Consider the following 11,251-nt stretch of genomic DNA (forward strand, 5'->3'; position numbering starts at 1 on the left):
TCTCATGCCTCAGCCTCCCAAGTAGCTAGGATTCATTACAGGTGTGTGCCACTGCACTTAGCTTTTTTTTTTTTTTTTTGCATTTTTAGTAGAGACAGAGTTTCCCCATGTTGGCCAGGATGGTTTTGAACTCCTGACTCCTGACTTCAAGTAATCTGCCCACCGTGGCAGCCACCACATCTGGCCCAGGCTATATTTCTTATAAGAATAATAAGGTCTTGGGCAGGTGCGGTGGTTCACACCTGTAATCCCAGCACTTTGGGAGGTCAAGGAGGGTGGATCATGAGGTCAGGAGATCGAGACCATCCTGGCTAACACGGTGAAACCTGTTTCTACCAAAGATACAAAAAAATTAGCTGGGCATGGTGGCATGTGCCTGTAGTCCCAGGTACTTGGGAGGCTGAGGCAGGAGAACTGCTTGAACCTGGGAGGCAGAGGTTGCAGTGAGCCAAGATTGTGCCATTGCACTCCAACTTGGGCAACAGAGTGAGACTCTGTCTCAAAAAAAAAAAAAAAAGAATAGTAGGATCTCTTCACACTTTTTATGTATCTTATACATAATGGATATATGTATATATATATATATATATATATTTTTTTTTTTTGACAGCCTATTACTAGTTCTCCACCCAAATGGATGGCCGAGATAGAACGTGATGACATCGACATGTTGAAAGGTAAGTGATGCTGGTGGATAACTTTAACTGGTTATTTATGTTTTTCCATAAACTGCTTCTCCATTTTTTTACAAGTATTTTTGGCTTCAGAATTCTCATTTAACTCTTCTTATTTGTACTTTTTCATATCTACAATGCCTTTCTGTACCGTTTCCTTGTGTAGAAATCCTGCCAATTCAAGAGTCAGTCATAGCGAGTTCTGCTGGGGCTGCTAAATTCTTCAAATGTGAACTTAAATTTGTATAACATAGTTAACAAATAGCTCTAACAAATTTTTTCATTTAATTATCATAAGGGTCCTGTGCGTTGGGTATGATGATACTCAAAGTTCATAAGTTAACCAAAATAGAATGAGTTAAAATTTGGCTGGGGGTAGTGGCTCATGCCTATAATCCCAGCACTTTGGGAGGCCTGGGGGGCCAGATCTCCCGAGGTCAGGAGTTTGAGACCAGCCTGACCAACATAACAAAACCCCATCTTTACTAAAAATACAAAAAACCAGGCATGGTGGCAGGCTCCTGTAATCCCAGCTACTCTGGAGGCTGAGGCAGGAGAATTCACTTGAACCCGGGAGGTGGAGGTTGCAGTGAGCCGAGATCATTCCACTGCACTCCAGTCTGGGTGACAGAGCAAGACTCTATTTCAAAAAAATAAAAATATAAATATAAAGTTAAAATTTAAACTCTGATTTTTTTTTTTTTTTTTTGAGATGGGAGTCTCTCCTGTTACCCAGGCAGGAGTGCAGTGGCCTGATCTCACCTCACTGCATCCTCTGCCTCCCAGGTTCAAGAGATTCTCTTGCTTCAGCCTCCTGAGTAGCTGGGACTAATAGGTGCCCACCAGCATGCCCAGCTAATTTTCGTATTTTTAATAGAAACGGGGTTTCGCCATGTTGGCTAGGCTGGTCTCGAACTCCTCATCTCCAGTGATCTACCTGCCTCGGGCTCCCAAAGTGCTGGGATTACAGGCATGAGCCACCACGTCCAGCCTAAACTCTGATCTTTTAAGTATAGTCTCTTTCCATTATAACACAAATGCCTTATTTAAGATTTACTGCTATATATTGTCAGTATGATTAAATGATAACCTCTTAGTGGGTTAAGGCCTATTTTTAATTTTTTTATCCCATCAATTTCTTCGATAAAGAATACTATAAGTAGTGAATATTGTTGCTTGATAAACGATTTGAAACTCAACCACAAAGTGGAAATTTAAATTAAAAAACATTAATTTTCCATGATTTTGCCCTACTTTACTTATTTTATCATCCTTCTGATGATAAGATTCATGATGATTGTGAAGTAATAGACTGAAATTAAGGTAAAAACCTGGGATTCTTGAGGTATTTAAACAGCTGAACATATCAAGAAAGTCTACTTATGCTAGGTATAGATAATGACTGTGGCATGATAAATGGGATTTAAAAAACGCTTTTATTTGATTTTAGAAGTAATTCATTGTTCTTCCTGAGATGCTTAAATGCAGATTCCCTCCTCCAGCCATGGAAAAATTAAGTCTCAAGGGCATCTCAGGTTCATTCTTCTAATGTTTCAAACTGACGTTTATATAATATCTCATCAGCATGTATTTCTTAAGGCAACTTTAAATATTTAGTGAGGGATCATAGCATTATGTTCTGTGTAAACTGACCTGTGTCTTAAACTTAAAAGGAATTGGGTGCTATTTAATTAAAATTCAGGAAAGAAAATTTTTAAGTATTATCTTTTTTTTTTTTTTTTTTTTATAGGCGACTGGAGGTTTTTATTACTCAGTCTCCCTGAGAATTTGGGGATCAGGATTTTTAAGGATAATTTGGTGGGTTGTGGGGACAGTGAGTTGGGAGTGCTGATTGGTTGGCCCAGAGATGAAATCATGGGAGTTAAAGCTGTCCTCTTGCGCTGAATCAGTTCCTGGGTGGGGCCCACAAGATCAGATGAACCAGTTTATTGATCTGGGTAGTACCAGCTGATCCATCAAATTCCAGGCCCACAAAATATCTGAAGCACAGAAACATCCAATAGTGAAACTGCCATTGCAGAATTGTAACTGAGATGGTGAAAGAGATCTGACCTAACCAACTCTATCTTGCTCCTAACCTCCAACAGTATGCTGTCTTTTTACTTAGTAAACTAATAGATATTTTTTTTTGAGACAGAGTTTCACTCTTGTTGCCCAGGCTGGAGTGCAGTGGCATGATCTTGGCTCACTGCAACCTCTGCCTCCTGGGTTCAAGTGATTCTCCTGCCTCAGCCTCCCAAGTGGCTGGGATTACAGGCATGGACCACCACACCTTCCTAATTTTGTATTTTTAGTAGAGACGTGGTTTCTCCATGTTGGTCAGGCTGGTCTTGAACTCCTGACCTCAGGTGTTCCCTTGACCTCCCAGAGTGCTGGGATTACAGGCCTGAGCCACCGCACCCAGGCAGTAAACTGAAAGATTTTAATAGGAATTTGGTTTGAAGGGAAAGTTTAGATTTTTATTTAGTCTTTGTTTTCTAAACTTAGGGAAGTGGGGAATAATAAGTGTTTTGTTGCTACTTTATTGTAACTTGAAATAATGTGGACTTAAAATCCACAGTGGAGACAATGTCCATTTTGCCAGATAAGATCTGCCTTCAAGGCTTTTTTAATGCTATATCAGAAGACAGGGTTTTACATTTTAAGGGTGTATTCCAAATGAATGTTAGAAATAATGTTTCCTGAGTATGAAACACTTAATTTGTTATTTTATTTTTTCTTTTTTTATTTGAGAAGGGGTCTTGCTCTGTCACCCAGACTGTAGTGGAGTGGTGCCATATGGCTCACTGCAGCCTTGATCTCCTGGGCTCAAGTGATCCTCCTACCCAGCCTCCTGCGTAACTGGGACTACAGGCATACACCACCACACCCAGATTTTTTTTTTTTTTTTTTTTTTGAGAGGAAGTCTTGCTCTGTTACCCAGTCTGGAATGAATGCAGCAGTGCAATCTTGGCTCACTGCAGTCTCCACTTCCTGGGTCTAAGTGATTCCCCTGCCTCAGCCTCCGAGCAGCTGGGGTTTCAGGTGCCCGCCACTACACTCATCTAATTTTTGTATTTTAGTAGAGATGGGGTTTCACCAGGTCTCTACTAAAATACAAAATAGTCTGGTCTTGAACTCCTGACCTTGTGATCTACCTGCCTCGGCCTCCCAAAGTGCTGGGATTACAGGCCTGAGCCACAGCACCTGGCTTTTTTTTTTTTCCTGAGACGGAGTCTCACTTTGTCTCCCAGGCTGGAGTACAGTGGTGCAATCTCGGCTCACTACAATCTCTGTCTCTGGGGTTCAAGTTATTCTCCTGCTTCTTCCTGAGTACCTGGTACTACAGGTACCTGCCACCACACCCAGCTAATTTTTGAATTTTTAGTAGGGACAGGGTTTCACCAGGTTGGCCAGGCTGGTCTCGAACCCCTAACCTCAGGTGATCCACCTGCCTTGGCCTCCAAAAGCGCTGGGATTACAGGCGTGAGCCACTGTGCCTGGCTGAATTTTTGTATTATTTTTTGTACAGGTGAGGTATATTACTCAGGCTGGTCTTGAGCTCCTGGGCTCAAGTGATTCTCTTGCCTTAGCCTCCCAAGTAGCTAGGACTGCAGGCATGTGGTACTGTGCTCAGCTAATTTTGTTTTTATGCTAATTCTTTTCTTATTAAGTGAGTAAGCCTCTATGAGGAATTTTGCAGTAGTGGAAAAATTCCCTGGGGTGTGTGTGTTTGTGTGTGTGTGTGTGTGTGTGTGAAGATTCGGGGAGGAGTTATGGATCCACTTTCTACTTATTCAATGGGAATTAAGCTTGAAAACTTCTATAACAGGAATTCCCAACCCAAATGAGTTGCTACTAGAGAAGAGTAGAAAGAAATGATGTTGAAATAAATGATTCTGTTTCAGAACTGGGGAGTCTCACCACGGCTAATTTGATGGAGAAGGTACGAGGCCTACAGAACCTAGCCTATCAGCTGGGGCTGGATGAGTGTGAGTACCCCGATCACATTTGTTCAGGGTTATGTGCTGTGTATTCCACAGGGAGTTCCAGTTACAATTCAGAAAGTATATTAGGGAAAAGAGAAGCATTCTGAAGGTAAGAAGTCAGTGTAATTCACTGACTTTTTAAGGTGGAGTGTAGTGGAATAATAACTGGATTTACTAGGTAACAAATGATTTTTCTTTATATAGTAAAAGTACATTGAAATCCTTTCAGGTTATTATCTCTTTTTTAAATAGACAGAGTCTTACTGTGTTGCCTAGGCTGGTCTCTGACTCCTGGGCTAAAGTGATCCTCCTGTCTTAGCCTCTGAAGTAGCTGAGACTACAAAAGTGTACCACCATGTCTGTGTAATTTTAACATTTTTCTGTAGAGACAGAGTCTCACTATATTGTCCAGGCTAGTCTTGAACTCCTGGGTGTAAGTGATCCTCCCATTTCAGCCTTCCTAAGTGCTGGAATTATAGGTGTGAACCACTGTGCCCAACCAACATTTTACTTTACAAATTTAAGGCTGGCTGCAGTGGCTCATGCCTGTAAATCCCAGCACTTTGGGAGGCCCTGGCAGGTGGATCACTTGAGGTCAGGAGTTCGAGACCAGCCTGGCCAACATAGTGAAACTCTGTATCTACTAAAAATACAAAAATTAGCTGGGTGTGATGTCACATGCCTGTAATCCCAGCTACTCAGGAGGCTGAGGCTGGAGAATCGCTTAAACCCGGGAGGTGGAGGTTGCAGTAGTCAAGATTGTGCTACTGCACTCCAGCCTGGACAATAGAGTGAGACTTATCTCAAAAAAAAAAAAAAAATTAATGTAAAATTTCTAATTTTCAACTAACAGTTGTCACTCCCTTAGACCTCTTTTTTTTCCTTTTTGAGACAGTCTTTTCTGTTGCCCAGGCTGGAGTGCAGTGTTGCGACCTTGACTCACCTGCAACCTCTGCCTCCTGAGTGTAAGCGATTCTCCTGCCTTGGCCTCCTGAGTAGCTGGGACTTGGCATGTGTCACCATGCCCAGCTAATTTTTGGTATTTTTCGTGGAGATGGGGTTTTATGGTGTTAGCCAGGATGGTCTCAATCTCCTGACCTCATGATTCACCCACCTTGGCCTCCCAAAGTGCTGGGATTACAGGCATGAACCACTATGCCCATGCCTGGCCGTTTTCTTAGACCTCTTTATCTTTTATTTCTGTTACTGTCTCAGCAGTTGGCTTTCTTTTACCAAGAAAACATTTTTGAATTGATTATGGAATCAAGAAATAGAGAACAGCAAACTGCTTCGAGATATGGTTGTTAGCTGGCCTGCTAAGTTCACTCATTAGTACCTAACTCTTCTCTATATACCGGTAATTTATTTCTTATGATTCAAGTTTATACCTTGGCAGAATTACTAGTTACCATGTATGTCATGGACCTTCTTGATTTATAATGAAAAGGCAAATCTGTGATTAGTAAATTCATGAATGTGAGACTTTCATAGTTGATTTTGTTCCTTGGTTTTGTTTCTAGCTTTGGGTAATAAATGCTGTAAGATCAAGCCTTTATCTCTTTGTGTCAGTGTTTTTCAATGATGTAAATCTTATGCTTGTTATATCAAGAAGATGCTATATTACCAAATAGATTTGTCAGCAGTATTATCTATAGTTGTAGCGGAAATTATGGTCCCTCTAATTAAAGTTTCTTTTTTTCTGCTTTCCTACTGAGAAATGTAATGAAGTATTTTTTCCTGCTTTTTATTATTTATACCAAAGTACAGTGAACAGAATAATGACCCATGGCCCTGCATCAATAATCAACATATAGCCAATCTTGTTTTACTCCTATAGCTACTTTAAAGCAAATTAAAGTATCATCATATTACCCCATCATCGAGTAACTTCATATGCATTTTCAGAAGACAAAGACTCTTTCTTTTTTTTTGTTTTGCGACAGAGTCTCACTCTGTGGCCCAGGCTAGAGTTCAGTGGCATGATCTTGGCACACGGCAACCTCCATCGCCTGGGTTCAAGCGATTTTCCTCCTTCAGCCTCTCAAGTAGCTGGGACTGTCGGTGTGCGCCACCATGTCTGGCTGATTTTTGTATTTTTAGTAGACATGGGGTTTCACCATGGTGGCCAGGCTGGTCTCAAACTCCTTACCTCAAATAATATGTCGACTTTGGCCTCTCAGAGTGCTGGGATTACAAGCATGAGCCCTGTGCCCGGCCTGGCGTTTTTTTTTTCCTTCAGGAACACAATGTAAGTTTTTTTTTTTGTTGTTTGTTTGTTAAGAGACTGGGTTTTTCTATGTTGCCTAGGCTGGACTTGAGTTCCTGGGCTCAAGCGATCATCGCACCTCAGCTTCCTGAGTAGCTGGGACTACAGGCACATACCACTGTACCCAGCTACTGTTATTTAAAAAAAAATAACCATAGTTTCATTATTGTGCATAAAAATTTTTTAACAAACTTGTTTAATATCATAAAATAGCCAATTAGGGTTTAGATTTCTCTAGTTGACTCAAATGTCTTTATACAGTTCATTTATTTGAGTTTGGGTCTAAATAAGGTTCATATACTTACTGTATTTAGTATGTCTCTGAAATCTTTTTTAGTCTGTCATAGTTCCACCTGCATTTTATTTCCCCTTGTCATTTGTTAAACCTACACATTTGTTCTGTAGATTTTTCAAAATTCTGGGTTGTGTTGATTACAGCTCTGTGGTGGAGCTTAACATGTTTACCTATCCCTTTTTATTTCCTGATAGTTAGATCTAGAAACTTACACAGATACAGGCTTGTTTTGTTGGTTTTTTTTTTAAATTTTGGCAAGAATATTTCACAGGTCGTATTGTGTACGTTATGTGTGCTGGTCTTTCTTTTTATGATGTTAAGATTAATAGTTGATGGTTTCTAGATCTAACTATCAGGAAATAAAAAGGGATAGGTGAACATGTTAAGCTCTACCACAGGGGTGGAATAAACAATACCCAGAATTTGAAAAATCTACAGAGCAAATGACTAGTTTTAACAAATGAGAGAGGGAAATAAAATACAGGTGGAACTATGACAATCAGATTTATTCATTGTAATATTCTTCATCAGTCTTATAACTAGAGTAGCAGGCTTTGATCACAGTCTAGATTTACTATTTCGTTATAGGTTGCAAGGTAGTAAGATTCTGTCATTTCTCTTATTGGCTAGAATTTTTCTGAAAAGGACTTTATCTTATCAACTATTTGGTTACCTTGAAAACTGCTCCTACTGGCATGATGGGCTAAATGATTCTTTTTCTTTCTTTATTATTTTTCAGAATAATTAGTTTGTTCCCTAAGCATCAGTAAAGTTTATTTTAATGGCTTTCAACAGAATCAAAAACTTGGTGTGGCGTTTGTTATTTTTTAAAAATCTACACGGTTAAAGCCATTATTACTGCTGTTTGTATTTCTAAAAACTTAAGGCTTTGGGGGTGGGGATTTGAAGTCATTTAATTCAGCCACCTTCAGCACTAAACCAGAACTGTACAAGAGAAATGCTTGTTTCTGCCAAATGAGTCCCATGAGCATAGCTGAGATTTTTCAAAATTATCTTCTAGTTCGAAATTTGGTGTTATTTCAATTTCTGTAGTAGTGCTTTGCAATTGATTGCCATTTTCCTTGACCATAGTGAATTTAGCTGACATGAAATAGTTTTAAAATTTAGAATTAGAAGCAATAACATTGATGTGTATTGAACTTCTTAGATACAATGTCTCTTTGTTTTATTGTGTATAGTGTATTTGCATAAAAACAAGATTTTTTTTCGTCCTTACAGATTATTCATTTACTCTAGGGGTTGGCTTTTACTTGACACCCTAATCTGGTGTTTCAATGTCTAAATCCTCTTTCTGCATTAATTGAGAAGATGACATGGATGAAAAATAAGCGGTAGGAACTGATGAATCCCCAAGGACCAGTGATCCTGTTTTTATGCAAATATCTGCACTGATAAAGATGATGGAAACAAAAAAAATGCAAAAAATATTTGTCCTCAAAACATGATTGTCACTTCCCAAGAACATTGTTAAATGTTAATGTAGAAATTATAAGAACCTTCAAGGGCTGGTAGTAACTAGGTTGTGTCTTTTGGAAGATGAACGCTACCCTTTGAATTGGTATATGATTATGCCTCAGATAACTCTTTTGGTGTGGAAAGTTTGGAATGCAGTAACTCTTCTTATAGGCATCTATAGCCTCTCAGATGATTGGGGCCCCTTGGCTTGATTGGGGCAGTTAATTTATATGAAATTACCTTGAAATATATAGAAATATATTTTGGCCGGGCGTGGTGGCTCACGCCATTCATCCAAGCACTTTGGAGGTCAAGGTGGGTGGATCACCTGAGGTCGGGAGTTCAAGACCAGCCTGACCAACATGGTGAAACCCCATCTTAAAAAAAACAAAAACAAATATATATATATATATATATATATATATATATATATGTAAAATTTTGCCTTAGCATATAAAGAATTCCATTTCTATGATTTCCATCTGAGCTCAGAGTCCTCCCACTCTTACAGGAACTATGTTGCAGTCGCCTTCTAGCTTGTCCCTCTGCCTCTCAACTACTCTATTCCAATCTGTCTTGTTATTGCTGCCATATTATTTTTCTGTTTGTTTTTTTGACACGATTTCTCACTCTCATCCAGGCTGGAGTGCCATGACATTATCATGGCTCACTGCAGCTCAAATTCCTGCACTCAAGGGATCCTTCCACCTCAGCCTCCCAAGTAGCTGGGACTACAGGTGCAATGCCACCATATCCAGCTATTTTTTTTTTTATATATATAATTTGTAGAGACGAGGTCTATGTCTCCCACATTGGTCTTGCACTCCTGGGCTCAAGCAGTCTTCCCTCCTTGGCCTCCAAAAATGCTAGAATTACAGGCATGAACCACCACACCTGCTCTGGCCTGATTTTTTTTTTTTTAATTGAGGCAGTGCCTTGCTTTGTCTCCCAGGCTGGAGTGCAGTGGTGCAACCTCTGCTCACTACAACCTCTGCTCACTACAACCTTCGCCTCCCGGGTTCAAGCAATTCTCCTGCCTTAGCCTCTCGAGTAGCTGTGCCTGCCACCACGCCCGGCTAATTTTTTGTATTTTTAGTAGAGAGGAGGTGTCACCATGTTAGCCAGGGTGGTTTCGATCTCCTGACCTTGGCCCCTTTTAAAAATATTTTTAGTAGAGGCAGGGTTTCGCTATGTTGGCCAGGGTGGTCTCAAACTCCTGTCCTCAAGTGATTCACCTGCCTGGCCTCCCAAAGTGCTGGGATTACAGGTGTGAGTCACTGTGCCTGGTCACAGCCTTATTTTTTGAAGTACATTTGCTTCTCTTTGTCTTTTGCTCATAAATCATTGGTACTATTTCATTACCTATAGGATAAAATTTAGGCTCCATAGTATGACATTCAAAATCCTTTGCACTCCGGCCCTTGCCAGATTACTCTAGCCTTCTTACTCATCCGTTTCCAAAACACATGCAGTATCTCTATCTAAAGCTTCTGGAAATTGTTTTCTGGTAGTTGGTGTTTTAGTGATGAGAAGTAATATTTGAAGGTCTTATAAAGTCTGGAGTGTCTTCTGTTAGGACAGTGGGTGGTTAACAACGCAGAGTAAATATGGTGTGAAACTTGTTGATGATGGCTTGGTTTATGTTCTGCTTGAATCCTGCTCCATCACTATTACCTGGGTATGATCCTGATTTAGACCTGTAAGTTTCAATACAACATTTCTTTCTTTATCCTAAGAACCATTGTCATGAATCCTATTGAATACTAGTTGTCAGCAGTCTCACTCTTTCTGGAATACTTCCCCATCTTCTTAATTCTACTCACACTATTTCTTTTTCTCAGTAAGGTGTCCTTCTATCAGCCTTTTCTCTCAGCTCATGGCAACCTCCACCTCCCGGATTCAAGCAATTCTCCTGCCTCAGCCTCCCGAGTAGCTGGGACTACAGGCATGTGCCACCACGCCCAGCTAATTTTTGTATTTTTTTTTAGTAGAGATGAGGTTTCACCATGTTGGTCAGGATGGTCTCGATCTCTTGACCTCGTGATCTGCCCACCTTGGCCTCCCAAAGTGCTGGGATTACAGGCGTGAGCCACCGCGCCTAGCCTGATTGTAACTTTTTAAGATAAGAATTATATTTTTGCCTTTTTAACCATAGCTCATAGATTTTCTCCCCATCTCTGAAGATCACAAACTAGTTAGTAGTCATGCAAATGACCTGCTTACAATCTTTGAAATATTTTTAAATAAAATGTGAAAATTGGGAAAACAGGGGATCATATCATTTGAAATTAGGGCTAAACCTTGGAGCTCTGATGCATTTGGGTTTTTTCTCTTTTTTTTTTTTGTAATGCTTTATTGAAATGTAATTCACATAGTCTATAATTCACCCATTTATAGTATGCAATTTGATGGTGTTTGTGTTTGCAGTCACCACCACGACCAATTTTAAAACATTTTTCATCACCTGAAAAACCTAGTACCTGTTAACAGTCACTCCCCATTACTTCCCAAACTCCCCAGACCCAGGCTGTTATTTACTGACTTGATGTTT

The 11,251-nt window shown here is 40.0% G+C and overlaps 1 protein-coding gene across 7 annotated transcripts in view; it reads left to right on the forward strand.

Moving 5' to 3' along the window:
• Positions 1 to 11,251, forward strand: part of LIN52 (lin-52 DREAM MuvB core complex component) — a 124,710-nt gene that overhangs the window by 13,727 nt on the left and 99,732 nt on the right. For 6 of the 7 annotated variants that reach the window (XM_002754102.5, XM_035260999.3, XM_009006336.5 and 3 more), the window contains exons 4-5: positions 611 to 677; positions 4,583 to 4,666. In XM_002754102.5, the coding sequence (XP_002754148.2) occupies positions 611 to 677; positions 4,583 to 4,666 (151 nt within the window). Of the gene's footprint in view, positions 1 to 610; positions 678 to 4,582; positions 4,667 to 9,632; positions 9,694 to 10,588; positions 10,793 to 11,251 lie in introns of those variants that run through there. The other variant, XM_078335440.1, reaches the window with a different exon arrangement.

Source organism: Callithrix jacchus, chromosome 8 (assembly GCF_049354715.1).
Source record: "Callithrix jacchus isolate 240 chromosome 8, calJac240_pri, whole genome shotgun sequence".
NCBI classification, from domain to species: domain Eukaryota; kingdom Metazoa; phylum Chordata; class Mammalia; order Primates; family Cebidae; genus Callithrix; species Callithrix jacchus.